General features: G+C 46.9%; 1 protein-coding gene across 1 annotated transcript in view; it reads left to right on the top strand.

The window, feature by feature from the left end:
- Positions 1–3,474: 3,474 nt before the first annotated feature.
- Positions 3,475–15,406, top strand: part of LOC144153280 (uncharacterized) — a 34,470-nt gene continuing 22,538 nt past the window's right edge. Inside the window, exons 1-2 of the mRNA XM_077684932.1 lie at positions 3,475–3,587; positions 12,318–12,491. Of these exons, the coding sequence (XP_077541058.1) occupies positions 12,393–12,491 (99 nt within the window). The 5' untranslated portion in view covers positions 3,475–3,587; positions 12,318–12,392. The remainder of the gene's footprint in view (positions 3,588–12,317; positions 12,492–15,406) is intronic.

The following is a 15,406-nucleotide window of genomic DNA, read 5'->3' as shown; positions in this document are numbered from 1 at the left end:
CTTGAACAGGCTTTGCTGATAATATATTAGCATTTTATTCTGCGATTAGCATTTTCCCCCGCCAGGGCTCCAATTTGAACTTGACACCGAGAATGTTGGAGGAGTAGACGTGATTTTTAATAGCGAGAGGTTGCCCTACAGCATAACAGGATAGAGGTACAACCTTGCACCAGTTTTACGCAAAAATCCAGGACGAGACCGGTGCTGGGGTCCCCATTACCAGCGCTTGAGATCTGGGGGTTTGCCGGGATGGAGCCGTGTGCCTCGGAGGTGTTTCATTCGGCGTTTTGAAGACCTGAGCAAGTCCACAACAGGTGTTCAACGCCAGCTTCTGAAGCAGGAGTCACACAGAAGGGGCAGGTGTCCGCGAACGGGGCGTGATATCGTATAGGCCAAGCGTGGGTAACTGCTGGGGATAACTCCACCCCAACTCGAAGCCTCCGCAGCAAGACCTCCTCCCAGCCAGCGAGCCCACTGGGGAGGTCAGTTCCACGCGGTGGAAGTAGGGACTGGGCAGAGGAAGAGGAAGAGGAAGCGGAAAGCAATCCGCCAACACAAATGTGATTGATTGATTGATTGATTGATTGATTGATTGATTGATTGATTGATTGATTGATTGATTGATTGATTGATTGATTGATTGATTGTATGGTTTAACGCGCCGACGCAACGAAGGCGATGAGGCACGCTGTAGTGGAGGGCTACGGATAACTTTTGACCACCTGGGGATCTTTAACGTGCGCCGAAATCTCGTACACATGGGCATTTTTGCTTTTCACCTCCATGAGAAAAGCGGCCGCCGCGGCCGGGAATCGACCCCGCGTCCTCGTGCTCAGCAACACAACCCAACACAAACATGCCATACAAAGGAAACAGTGTTAATATTTACACATAGAGTGTCCGCAGACAAGGCTTCGACTCCTCATTTTAAAGCGAAGCTTTCAGCCTTTCACTCATGATGTTCGTATGAGAAACCGCACTGCAGGAAAGCCAACTTCCTCTGGCGATGGAGAGAGAGAGAGAGAATAGTCTTTAATGATACTGGCGAGGTTAGCCTGGTGAAGGGGGGGAGCTTGCTACACCAGATGTATGAAAAAAAAACCGAAATCGATGAAGTGATGATGATGATGACTATGGTGACGATAATGCGCTCATTAATAGAGTCCTGTTCAGAGAGTCTGAACCAGTCCTCTTCTTTGCAGGAAATACAATATAGCTTTTGTCACTCGACATCCTCGTTTAAAGTTAGACCAAGGGCCTAACACGTCACTTAAAGTTAGTCCTCTAGGCATAAAAAGGTCCAAGGACACTAAAAGGGGGATCATCGTAGATGGAGTGTAGAAAAATCAATACGCTTCCCTGCGAAGCTTGGATGCAGCTCTGTTCGGCCCCCTCCGCTAGAGGTTGATGTGCAGCAGAGGGAGGAGGTGACGGAGGCGTGCGACGGCGCGACGTATTTAGGCCTAACGTCATATTCTGAAGTGAACATCGACAGCCGTTACCCACAGCCCACGATCAGAATGAGAGAGAGAGAAACTCTTTATTAAAGAGGAAAATGCAGAGAGGTTTGCCGACATCAGTTCGCCGGCATGCTACTCTGCGGGGAATGGAGGAGAGGGGAAAAGGTAGTAGGTGTAGTGAAGGAGAGGAGAGTAGTAGTAGAGAAAAAAATGAAATATGATCCTTTTTCAATGTATTGAGTTCAAAGGTTCTTGAGATGGAGGAACGACTACAATTTCGTGGACACACTAATGTCCTGGAGGAATTCGAATAGCGCGGACAAGATTTTGCGCTGAGCGGAGGGAGAGGGCCATGGTCCAAGTACCAATCTTAAAGTCAATGATCCAGGGTAGAGGCAATGAATTGTATGTTGTAAACGGCACCTTGAGTCGGCATAGGCAGAACATTCAAGTAATATGCGTTCGTCAGTTTCAAGTGAACCACAATTATCGCAATATGGGCTTGATGTCTGGCCGATCCGATGTAGATAGGAATTTGTTAGTGCTGCATGAAGGCGAAGCCTATGCAGCAACGTCTCCAAGTGGCGGGGTAGACGCTCTGGCAACCGCATTCTGACATATGGGTCTATGGAATGTAAAAAAACCGCAATGATTCTGATGCAAGGACCATAAACAGTTCCTTTCCGACAGAGCTAGTGCCTTCGTCACTGCGGCGGCAGCATGCTTCGTGAAGAAAATTTTCTTTCTTTTTCTCATTTGTAGGCCCCTGCGGGCAGCCTCGTCCGCTTTCTCGTTTCCCATGATGCCGCTGTGGCCTGGAAGCCATTGGAAGGTAACGCGATGTCCAGCGACGTATGCGAGATGGTGCAAATACTTTACGTCGCGCTGGACATGTTCGTGAAAGCTGAAACAGCTAGCGCGTTGTAAACTTTGAAATGCTGCCCTCGAATCAGAGAAAACGGTGCAACATGTCGGCGGCTGGCGCAGAATCTTTTGAAGTGCTTCTCTAATCCCGTAGAGCTCCGCCGACGCAGGCGCAGTCGGTCGCATGCCGTAAGGCTGTTAGCCGCAGAACGTTAGGCCTAATGTCGGAATTCGCGGTTTAGGACGTAAGGACTGGCGTCACATTTGAAGGTTTAACATCTTGAAGCGGCACTCGCTCTAAAAATTACTCCCTGTACGCCAAGCAGCAGGTTCTGATTCACGATATAGGCCCCAGTGCCAGTCGTTAGGCCTACGGAGTGCATATAAGAGTGTTGTTGCGGTTCTTCTAGAAAAGAGGTGCGCACCTGCAGGATAGCACATACTTGCAGTGTGGGATCGGCCCGCCAAAAACTTCATCATGAGGAAGCTTCGCGTTCAAGCATCGTCGTCGTTAAACCGAGGGGTGCATGATTTCTCTCTCCTTTACGTTAACGCATACCCGCACCGCGGATACATCACGCTCTGTCAAAAACACAATAAGCGGGATTATAATCTCGTCGTTGAGTGTGTTCTGGTCGGAACGGCCGCAACTACCACTTGTGAGCGTAATCCTGGGCGCACTCATCCTTTAGAGTGGAATTCAAGTTCCAACCCGGTCGAGAACGTCGTTCAACCTTTTTGATGAACCAAGCGTTGAGGAGAGCAGAATGAGTGCTATTCTTCGTATTGAAAAGCGCAGCCGCAAAGTTAATTATGAATGAACAAAAGGTTGTCTTAAGAAGGGAAGAATTTTGTGTGCATTTAAGCGTGGTTGTTAGTTTTTCTTTTTCAAAAAACACCATCAGCTATATATTATTGTCGATATGCGGTACACTTGGTGAAGCTGACGACAGCCTGTGCGCGGAACAAAATGGTAATGCAATGACGTACGCACACTCCGAACGTATTAATCCATAAACGAATGGCTCAGGTATGCCAACATACTACCCGATTCTTTTCCCACCAGCTGCGCACTCGCCGGCCTATTCAGTTTTGCGCGTTACATAAAATGCCTGGAAGGTTCTAGAAACACATATCTGCCATGTTAGGTGGAAATCTGTCTACGGTTTCATCAGAAGCCGATGCCAGAACACCGCCATTGGGGAGCTAAAGCAGTGCGAACGGCGGTGCCACCGTTGCCAGGTGACGTTACTGTGAAATCAGGTTAGTGATTTTCGATTTGTCGAACCGTGGATGTCACTGTCGACTGGTTCATACGTGCCATTAGATTTTTCCGGTGTCTCAAAGCTAAATTGATGTATTTCTAAGCTTCGAGTGTTAGAATCAAAAACTTAGTAAAGACTTCAGACTGGTGGCACAACTACCGTAAGATCTTTAAATAATGACGTCATTTGACGTCTCAGCCCACCAAACTGCGTGAAACGCCGTTTTTTTTTTTTTTTTGCGCACGATATGGCTGCTACGTCGGTGTTCTGAACATAGCCAAAGAAAAAACCCACCGCTCTTTCAGCTTCTCGCTTGCTCGTAAGCATGCATCAAATAATATGCAGCTCTTCAATTATATAACCTCTGAAATTTTACGTTTTTTTTGTTGGTGATTTCGCTTCGCCTGCGTAATCTTGTAATGTTGGAAGCATTGCCAAGCTATTTATCACATGTTTCTGTAATGCACCTGTCCCGGAATTAAGTTTATGAGTAACGGCATTAAACAGCCCAAACGCCTGCTACATTCGTACGGACATTTTCCCCGCCAGGAAGTCCCATAACGCTTCCAGAATAGCATAGACATGTTTTAAAAATATACGTAGAACTACATTTTTTGTGGTGCGTATACCTTGATCTTCAAGGTAAATTTTGCCCGCACGTACACACCCTTTTCAGCAGAAGTTTATGTGGCACTGGAGAAACCACCTTAGGGAAGTTTCTCTCCGGTGTATGCGCCTGGCATCGAGTGTTCATTTTTTTAGTATAACTAGGAAATTATCAATAATGCACGCGCACACGTTTCTCGCTGGTAACGATGAATTGAAATTACCTCAAGTTTGGTATCCCGTGGTTCATGAACTTCTGGGCATGACAGCACCTGCGTGAAGGTGCATCATTGTCGGGACCAGTACGTCGCTGCACTATAAAAACTAGCAGCATATAGACTTCACTATAGTATACGACGCACGAGCACGGGAAATCAGCGCGACCAAATGTACGAATTTGGCGTGCGTCTGGGCACAGCACGCCGTTGGAGTAAAAAATAAATTATGTCCTGGCAAAACACCTCAGGTTGATGCCTTGCGTTGTTGCCCATGCGCAGAGTTTATTGTTTACTAATATGACATGCTGGGCCGCGACAGACGCGTAATTTGTGCATTTGGTAGCTCTGATTTGCCGTACTGGAGCGTCGTGGGGAAGCCGATCTACGGCATTTCTTACTCAACCGAAAGATTGCCCGGCTTCCTCTTCCCGATCGTCATAAAGGATGACGTCATGTCTACCGACAGCACGGCACACAGTGTCATCACTCCACAACGCGGCAATAATAGCGGAGCCGTCGAGGAGACATGGAATACGCTGCCATATTTTTACCCTTAGAAAAGTCTTTCTATGCTTTCGAAACATCGAAGGGTTCGGCCGTTAGTTATGGGTCATATATATTAAGACCGCCATCGAAAGCGGGAATAAGCGCTTCAGAACGGTGGGCTGGCTGAGGGTTAAATTGGTTCGCTCTTTACCCCGTAACTGAACAGGGTAAAGCGCCCGAAATGTATTTGTTTTTTGAAATTTACATTTCGGGCGCTTTCCCCTGTTCATTTATATCTAATTGGCTGTAAACCTGCCATATTTTTGCGCGTGCGGGTGTTGTTCTCCACAAATTTATTGTTTTCTTTTGGGAAGGGGGGGGGGGACACGGAAAAAAAATGGAAATGGTTTGCTCTGTACCCCATAACTTAGTTCGGAATCGTTTACGCCCGCTGTTTCCAAGCCTCAGAAATTTTCAAATTGGGCATAAATAGTCATGTATAAGTCATCTGAGGTTACTTTTGTCTTGGCCCTAATATCTATTTTTTTTAACAATAACCCCACTGAAACAAAAAAAAAGAACTAAAAAAATTTGCAGAAACTCCCAAGTCGAGATTGTCGGATATATGGACGAGCCTTCGTCCTGTATACCGAGCCAATTTAAAGTTGGGTTCCCTATTTTGTACAAATATATTGCTAGGAAGACTGTTTTTCACAGGAAATCCAAAAGCCAGATATGGATGTATCCAGTCTTAGTGTATTAATAACTAAGACTCCGCATAAGACCCTTTATACCTGTGTGAAACGCAGTTCACCCAGCCTCTTTAAAGTCATCATTACTGTTTTACGGAAATTCCTTGATGTGAAGACATTTTAGGGGTAACGTAAACAGTCTGATATCAATTTATGAATCCCCAGCGTCTTTCATTCAGCCCTTCCTTTGGACCTCATGTATTTCTATGCTAGGTCAGCTTTTAGGTTTTAGGTTTTAGGTCGGCTTCACTGCTTCAGATTAATGCATTGCAATAAAGAAATGCTCTCAGAAACAGAAAGAACATATTGCGACCGTACGCCCATTTATTAATACTATTTTTTTATGCAGCAAAAAGGCCACACCTAAGTATTACAGGCGGACGGATAGGTTTCCCAGTAAAGTCAACATAAAAACGCTTACGCGTTTACGGAAAACTCCCAGGACACCAAAGCACTTCTTTCGAGTTGAAATAATTCTGTAAACTTTAAAGGGACTGTGCAACACTTCCCATAAACGCTATCACACTTTCTTTCGCGTCTGGAAGAACTACGAAAGCTACAGTTACCGCAGCCCGGAGCGGCGCTGCGCGATTTGCTCGTCGCAGCAGAAATGCCTTTGTTTCTGCTTTGCTTTTGTGGCTTTCTTTTTAAGGGGACATCGCATGCCGTTTATTGCTACAACTGAAGCAAAACCGGCCAATAGCGGCTCCGTCACCTCCAGCGGTCGTAGAACGCCAAGATGAAGAAAGAGAGAAAAATCTTTTGAGCATGTTTCTAGGTTATCTGATGGGCACAGTGTCGTACTTCTTCGCTGGGAAACTTTGTGGCAACCTCATTCTAAGTACTGGATGTGTTTGTTGAATACGTTCTGAAAGCATCGTGGATGTAAAAAAAATAAAAAAAGTGTTGCAGGGTCCCTTCAACGTTCGATTGAAAGCTGCTGGTTGCTTCTTCTGGTTTTCCGCTCGGAGAAATGTTCGCTTTTTGCTCGTTTAGCTGTTTTTTTCTTTCAGTTCTTAATTTCGTGTGCGGCACACTGGCGTAGACAGCGGTATAGAGTGTCCGCCGCATGTCGCTATCATGTTTCATACTAACATACACTGGACGGAACTCTGGCGCTATACTCAGGTAAAACTTAAGAACGATAACGAAGTTGCCGCGGCGCCTCATTACCCGAGCCGGTTGTTCCCTTGCGTGGCGGAAAGGGTGCGTTACTGCGAGTATGTTGAACGTGACGCGAGTCGTTTTCCGGATTTTTCGAATTTAATCGGCTGATAAATCGCTGCATCGACGACAAGCAAACTATGCGAGAAAGAGCGGAGGATGTCACGCAATCTTTTTATCACGAAAGTGTTTTATGCCGGGGTTCACGAAGATCTGATGTCATATCCCTCACGGAAATGACATCGCCAGTAAAGCTTCGAATGACGCGGCAGCGCCGGGTTTCGAGCGTCTTCCGCCCCAACGGGAGGTACGAAACGCGCTCCCGACTGCGCTCTGTGCAGACGCGTAATAAGACGACAAACGCGCCTTATAACCTTCCCCTCAGATGATGCTGCCGTCTAGGAGGGGCAAAGCGAAGTAGTGAATCGTGACGCTAGTGAACGCTGACAGTTGGCGCCTCGATGCCAGCGCCGACATGTACGGGGGACGCGCAGCGTAGCCTGCGGAGAAGCCTGTAAGGCGACGACCACGGACTAAGATCGACGCTGACTCGCGGATGTCGCGCTCGTGACACGGCCCGCTGCTCCTTTCGCTGCAGCGGACCGTGTGTTCACTAAAAGATTCGCTGACAACCCGTTTGGTTTCGTTCGCACGGACGGTTTGCGAGCGCATGTGATTTCAGTCGTATTTCTGCAATGCTTTGACGCGTCCAATCCAGTGTCTAACGTTGATGCGTCTAACGGTGCCATACTCACGAAATATAAATAGCGACGTGCAAGTTCATATCGATGCACAACAAACATTCAAATGCGCCTGTGAAGGCACATTTCATTTTGGTGTTTTACCGGTTCCTAGGGAAGAGGGAACAACCACATATATATATATATTTTCAATCTCGTAGTCTCCGCAAAATCGCAAGCGCAATCTCATTTCTCGCAATATCCTAGCGCAATCTCCTTTTAACACACGCGCGCGCGCTGACATCCGGGCCCGTCGCTACGGCGGAGTGACAAACTACATGAGCTATTGCCGTTCTTAACTCGTACCCGAGTATGGTGTCTAGGAGAGCCGTGCTTCAGCGAGCGAGAGAGAAGGCTCTTTATTGAAAAAGCAGAGAGTTTTGCCGGCGTTTGCGATCACCTACATGCTTCTCTGCTAGGGGTCGGGGATGTAGGGAGAACAGGCCCTAGAGAGAGGTGGGCAGAAAAAAAAAACGATAGCAAACAAAAAACACTGGCGTGGTTTGGCGGGCTTGGCGGACTATTTTTTAGATTGTGTCACAGAATTTACAATTTTGAAATGTGGCCAATGTCCTCCAAATATGAAAACCAACTTTTTAGGGCCTGACGCTGCTTCGAGGGGCAAGTCCATGGTCCTAAGATGGTCTTCAAAGTTACCGGCCCTTGATCTAGGCGTTCAATATCTTAAAAAAAAAAACGGGATCTTGGTGCCAAGTAGGCCACAACATTCTGATAAAATATGTTCGACGGTTTCTATGGAAGAACAGTTATCGCAGTACGGGTTGGTCGTCAGTCCGAGGCGAAAGATGTAACTGTTGGTGTAGGCCGAGTTCAGTCATAGGCGATGATATAATGTCTCCAGCCTACGAGGGAGCTCTCTTGGAAGTTTTGATGTCAATTCAGCGTCAATCGCGTGCAAAAATACTTCGTTATTGGGTTCGTTGCTGCGCCATAGCCTGTTTCTTTCACTTACTGCAAAGCGATGGGCCATGGTGGAAGCGTCTGTTTTTGTACAGTACTTTTTGTGGTATTTCCGGTGGTTAAGGCCCATACGGGCCGCTTCATCGGCTTTCTGGTTTCCAATAATACCACTGTGGCCAGGTATCCATTGCCATTTTATAGTGTGTCCAGCAATGCAAGCGAGGTGGTGAAGGTAGGAGATATCGGCGGCTGCGGTATGGTGAGGGGAAGACCTGCTCCTCCTTGAGAGAATTTGCAGAGCTGCCTTGGAGTCTGTAAAGATGCTCCACTGACGCGGCTGGTGGCGTAGGACGTAAACAATCGTTTCTTTAAGGGCATATAGCTCAGCCGCTGTAGATGATGTTGGTCGCTCCAGACGAAATGAAAACAGTTCACCCGTAAGTGGCACGTACATTCCAGATGAAGAGCTTTAGTATATGTACTTCCAAAGTACATATACTAAAATTGGAACGATACAGGGAAGATTCAGCGAGCGTTCTGTCATGTACAGCGGAGAAGGGCTCAGTCGTTACTTGCTCAGTCGTTAATAAGCTCAGAAGGCGCCTGTTGCTGCAAACAAATAAGTAACATCGTAAAAGGCTATTTAAAGTTGTTTTGTCGATGCAAAGGTGGAGCTAGAAATTATTTATTTGTCAGGGTTTTTTAGAAGCTTCGTGCAAGGCAGTAAGATGGCTATGACATTGGAGGAAGACTTACAACCCCGTCTTTTCCCGCTGTAATTTGGCTCGAGTCCATCCAAGTTTCATTCAGCTAATTATCTCGGAAGCATGCTCACACGAAAATTGCAAACAAGCGTGTTGCGTTTTATGCACTCCATGGACTGGGTCCAGCTTCGCTGGTCATCCTTCTTCACATAGTGGGAGGACACTGAATTTTGTTCTCAGTCCTCAAATACGCCTTGCAGCAAAGTCAGCTTAATCTCCGTCTCTTCGAAGTGCGAAGCGCCCGTGTGTGTGCGGTCCTTGTTTGTTTGTCAGTTTGTTTTGTTTGTTTGTTTGTTTGTTTGTTTGTTTGTTTGTTTGTGTGTTTGTTTGTTTGTTTGTTTACCACTTCAATTCTTCCGGCTGATCATGTAACCATAACGGTCCCGTTTTCCATTTGGACTTTTCCTTCTTTTGCTCGTCAGGATGGGGAGTCCGTGCATATTCCGAACCCCGGATGTCAGCACGTAGGAAATTTCCAGAATCTCGGGACGTCTATATTCTGCTTAAAAATGCCATGCCGTGATCCTCCACCCCGCACAGATTCATTTAAAACCCCTACCCTCCCCTTCCCCACTCCTAGACCATCTACCAAGATTGAATGGCGTCGAGGAACACCTAGCCACTCGCCAACTTCCGCCAAGAGTTCGCACCGTTGTTCAAAATCCTGTGTCACCCCATCTTTGCTTGTCATCCGCCTTCACAGATCGTAATAGCTCATGATTTTTCTCTCGATTGGCCATTTAATGCTTTCGCATTTAAATCTGGCTTCGACGTAGAGGTGGACGCCAACGTTAACAGCTAAATAGTTTCTTGGAGACAGAGAAAGGAAAACCCGTTTATTTCCAAAGCAAACTGGATTAGGATCAGGTGGTTCAAATGGCAGCGACGTGGGCGCCTCGGTCAACCAGAAGTAGTTGCACCCAGGGTTGAGAGCAGCCCAGTGCGTCCTCCCACTGCTCGATACTGGAGATGGGGGAGGAGGGCTGGGTGGAGAGGACAGGCCTACATGGAGTCAGTGAGAATGTCAAGGTAGACACAAAGGGAGAAGGGAACTTAAAAGGATGGATCTTGTGGAGAAGGGAATGACTGACGCGGAATTTGTCTGAATGTGGGAGAGGCGGTAACGCTCCGTGACTTCTTGGAACCCCGGCATTCGATAGCGAGCCAACCGAGCGCCGTGGTTGCGAGGGGAAAGGGGGGGCGAGCCCAGCATGGCTAGTGAGTTTTCATGCTACTCTGTGTGCCGCCTCGTCGCCTCCTACCGCAGTGTGAACCGGGGTTTAAACGATGTCGACCGGTTAGGTAGGGGGATTTCGGAGGAGAATTTTGAGCGCCGTCGCCGAAATGCTGCCGCGAATGAAGTTTGGGACTCTGGTCTTCGGATCAGTTATGATGTGTGGCTGCGGCCTGGTTTAATGGGCCAGGGCTATTGCAGCATCCCCCGCTGTTGCGGTGCAAGAGGTACGTAGAGCTAGGGAAGTGACTGAGGTTAGTTGGGGCGAATAATTACGGCCAGAGCGAAGCCGTCTGCGTATGGGCGCTCCGCGGCGTCTGCGTACGTGGTGGTCGGGAACAAGGGGTGCGTTTCTCTGTGAGGGCACGCTCTCGCTGGCACCGACGCTTCGCCTGGTGTATTGGTTTAAGCGTTCCATATCACGAGGCATTTCATCGTGAGGCGTTCCATAGGGCAAGGTACACGCCAGTACAGTGCACAATGAAGAAGGCAGCGAACAAACAGGCAGCGAAATTCACCACGTTTAACAATTCGTCCGTCACACAGCGCCTGGAATGAGCAGCGGCGGAACGCGTAAGAGACAGATCGAAGCCATTCAAAAGCGCTAAAGCGGAAGTGGATAGGGAGGAAAAGCGTTTCAAGCTACAAGATTACGAATTTCTTTAACAAAGCGAGGCGGAAGCAAGGCGTTTCAAACGTTCAACTGGGCATTCTTGCTTTCGAATTACAAACCCAAAAGAAATGCTTAAATGTCCTGGGATTTTCTTGCGGACGGTAATGGCTGAGTTATCCTACGAAGTTGGTATACGGCTTGGTACATGGTGCAGAAATTGCAAAAAGGGAAGAAACTGAGGAAAGAGACATGAAGGAAGATCATATATCGCAAAGGGCGCACACAGGTTACATCCAATATATGGCATAGAAATAAACATCCTGTAGAATACAGTGTTAGTGTTGAGAAAAACAGCCAGGTGTGCCGACTGTTTTTCTAACGGTAGCAAAAAAGAAACATTTTTCAGTAGAAAATTTTGTTTAAAGAAACTAAAGTTGTTTTAGGGGCGAAGCGCCTTAAGGCCGAGGCTTGTACGGCGTCCGTGTTCGCTGCACAGCACCGTATAAATCGAAACATCTGTGAGCAAAAGGTTCACAAAAAGTTAACAAGAACAAAATAAAAGTTCACAAAATGTTATAGAGAGAGAGAGAGAGAGGGAGAGAGAGAGAGAGAGAGAGAGAGAGAGAGAGAGAGAGAGAGAGAGAGAGAGAGAGAGAGAGAGAGAGAGAGAGAGAGAGAGAGAGAGAGAGAGAGAGAGACGCACAGCATCGTCTAAATCGAAACATCTGTGAACAAAAGGTTCAGACAAGGTTAACAAGAACAAAATAAAAGGTCCACAAAAGGTTAGAGAAAGAGAGACGGATAGAGAGGGAGAGAGTGCTCCTGGAGAGCCATGATGCGCATGCGCGAAGAGCATTGGATTGGATTGGATTGAATTGGAGTGAATTTGGGTTGGATTGAATTGGATTGAATTGAATTGTATTGGATTGGGCTGGATTGGAAATCGTTTTAGAAGCAGTAAGCACTCTCACGGCTGATTTACGGTAAGAACGATACCCAGTGCTTCGCCTACTCGTCATGATTCACTTCTTGGAGATGCGTGAATTTTTATTATTTCACAACCCTCCACTGCGGTAGTTGCCCTTACGCCAGGTGTAGCGTCCGCGCCGAAAGCCACAATAAATTTCTGCTTTTTCAGTGACATTGTACTTACCATCTCAGGTGTCGCTAGTTATCCAGTTTAAATCCGCTGCCTTGCCGCCCTTTTCTGTGTCACCCATCATGTGGCAGGTATACCTGGGCCTGCCTGGAATCTCGGACAGTGCGACCGTCTCCTGCGGTCTGTAGGAGCGACCATCTAGAAGGATGTCTCACGTGCTATCGGACAACGCATACTACTGCGAAGAGAGCAAGGATGAGTTTAAGAAGGCTGAGACCAGACCCGGCATTCACATTTACAACCCGGTGAGTCGGCGGCGATTAGCATTCTTCCTTGATGACAAGTACGCACGCGCCGCACGGAACGTGTTGACCATGCATGCTTTTAATTTGTGAAGATGATAGCCTATCTGGGATACTTAAACCCGAAAATTTTCGTCTGTTTGTCTGTCTGTCTGTCTGTCCCTAGATTCAACTATCGGGAGAAAAGTTCGAGAATTCTTGAACGAGACGTTTTTATATCCAAAACCTTTCCGAACCAACAAATCTGGAAAAGCGCTTCATAGTTGTCAACGTGGCTGACCAATAAAAAGACATTAGCCATATTTAAGGCAAAACATTAATGCACAACTGCTACTCGCAGTGTTCTTTGAATTGATAATAAATGAGTGCTTGATGTTTGCGACCGATAATGAAAGATACGGGTGGAAAACTATATTTTTACTCAAAAGTACAAAAAGAGCTCTCCCGAGCCTGCACCGTGCAGCAGAGTTCTCAAGTTAACAGTAAGAAAAGTTTTCAGTAGATGGCGCGAGGTGTTGTAAGCGGGAAAATTGAATTGGCTTTAGCGAGCCTCCTCCGTATTTATTGTGGGAGGATGGAAGGAGAGGCGAATAGCATGAGGCGTGAACGAGAGAGAGAAGAGAGGCATTTGCGGGCCAGGGTTGGCACAAGCAGCCGAGAGAGCAGATACGTGGCCAAATATTTGTCACTTCTATCAAGTGGCCTCGCACTGTATATATCACTGCAACCATGCCTGACGTTGACCATAGAGGGTATATGATGCCCGAGCAGTCAAAATGTACCTACCCACTATCTCCTCTCTCTTATCGCCACCCACTCTGTGTATGGCCTCGCTTCCACCAGCAAATGTACAAGGACAATATTCAGGCCCTATACAGGGTGATCAAAGTTGTCGACAGGTTGTTTGTAAATTACTCAGTTGGTTTCACGTGAACAGTACCTTTACAGTGAGGTTGTGTGCCGAGGGGGACAGAGAATGAGGTGGTAATTATTGATATCGGTCACGTAATTAACTAAAATTGAACAATTAACTTTTTAGTGGCCGTAGTAAGCAGGCATGTTTGTATTGACAAGTTAAACGCAATTGTGTTTCTGCGTAGTTTCATTTGGCTGAATTCTTCTAGCGCATCCGTACTCCGAGGTATCGAACTGCGAAGTTTAATTGCCGTTCGCATAATTACCCATGCTAGACAGTGAAGGCCGGCGCAAAGCTCCTCCCTTTTGTGACGTGCCGGCAGTGTACGGTGTTTAGTTTGACAACGGTGTGGGGGCATAGACAAAATTGATAACAGGCACCCTTTCAGTCTTGGCTGGCGTTATCGCAATCTGCAGTACTCGGAACCACTATCCAAACGCAAAACAAAGGGGCGAACCTTTGCGCCGGCCTTCGCTGTCTTGCATGCGTAATCATTCAAACGGCAATTAAACTTTGCTGTTCGATATCTCGGAGTACAGATGCGTTAGAAGAATTCTGTCAAATGGAACTGCACAGAAACACGATTGCATCTAGCTTTTTATTGCAAACATGCCTGCTTACTGGAGCCGCTAATAAGTTAATTATTGAATTTTGGTTAATTACGCCACCGACATCAATAGTTACCACCTGATTTTGTGTCCCCTGGGCGCATAAGCTGACTGTAGAGGGGGTCTTCACGTAAAGCTAAGCGCTTAATTAAAAAAAAAAAAGCTGTCGACCTCACTCTGATCACCTTGTATACCCGGAAGCCCTCAAGCGACAACTTTACCGTATTCGCACCATTCTAACGCGCACGTCTTTTCGCTAAAAGTACCCTTGAAATTTACGTGCGCATTACAATTGGGTTCGACCCCGAAATCAGCTCTCAAAGTTTTCCGCTTTTGTTTTCATGCCAGCAGAAGCTGGATAAGCAAGTTTATGAAGCACAAGCGATTTTTGCTGTTCCGTGCGTCATGTTTTTCACGTGGTGACATGCCGCTTACATGCCTCTTACATGTCTCTTACATGCCTTTTACAGGCACAGTCGTGAACAAATGAGGTACAAACACGAAAATGTGAACCAGAACATCGAAAATTGAAAAAAATACTCTGCGTTGAGTTCCAGTAGTGTCGCGCTATTGGTATATTTGGAACGCCACACTTCTCAACTTTGTTTTCGAAACTACGCCATGCGTCATTTTGATATGCACGGAAAGAAATCGCGCTATTTGTGTGTTCGGAACCAGCGTGTACACGTTACAGAAAATAGGTATCCTTTTACAATTACAATTACGTCCTTTAAAACGTAATTGATTGCAGTGGTCAATTAAAGCCCAAGAAAAATAACTTAGCGATTGCAGAAACGTAATCGATTGCCTTTGCGCTACTTTCCATCAAATTTTTATTGCTGTACGATATAACACAAGTTTACTCAAACTACAGTGCTCTTTTGTGGCTTGCATGGTAGAGAGAAGGCTGGAGGCTCTCGTGAAGGCTGGGAGGCTTACTGTGGCTTCTGTAGCGTGGGGAAGGAAGCAGCTATCCAATGTTGCTGCCTTGAAGATGACAAGTAGCCGACGGCAAACTTAACTTGTTTACTGCATGGCAAGACAGAAACAATACCCCGACGGACGAGGTTACAGAACATGACTCGAGTAGAGTGACAGCATTGATTCACTGCTCCAACAGGAATGAACATCTGCGCTTCGGGGGGCTCTTATTTATACCCGAAGAGCTAACGGTCAAACAAGCGTTCGCGTTCCCTCAAGTTTTTTCACACGGCGAGAAATGGTAGAGACGGTCTCTCCAGAGTTCGTGAGGAGTCGGTCGCAGAGAGGGGGAGGGACGGTTTCTCCGCTGAGGCTACCGCGTCCTTCGGACAAGTCTCTGCATGCCTTGTCTGCCCCCGCTTAAGTTTGAATCCCGCCGACAGCGAGGCGCCAGCGATCCGGACTTCCCAGGA

This window comes from Haemaphysalis longicornis, unplaced genomic scaffold (genome assembly GCF_048455015.1).
Source record: "Haemaphysalis longicornis isolate Haplotype H1 unplaced genomic scaffold, Haemaphysalis longicornis Haplotype H1 scaffold_9, whole genome shotgun sequence".
NCBI lineage: Eukaryota > Metazoa > Arthropoda > Arachnida > Ixodida > Ixodidae > Haemaphysalis > Haemaphysalis longicornis.
Note: the sequence above shows the minus strand (reverse complement) of the source record. Positions and strands in the feature narration are given on the sequence as shown.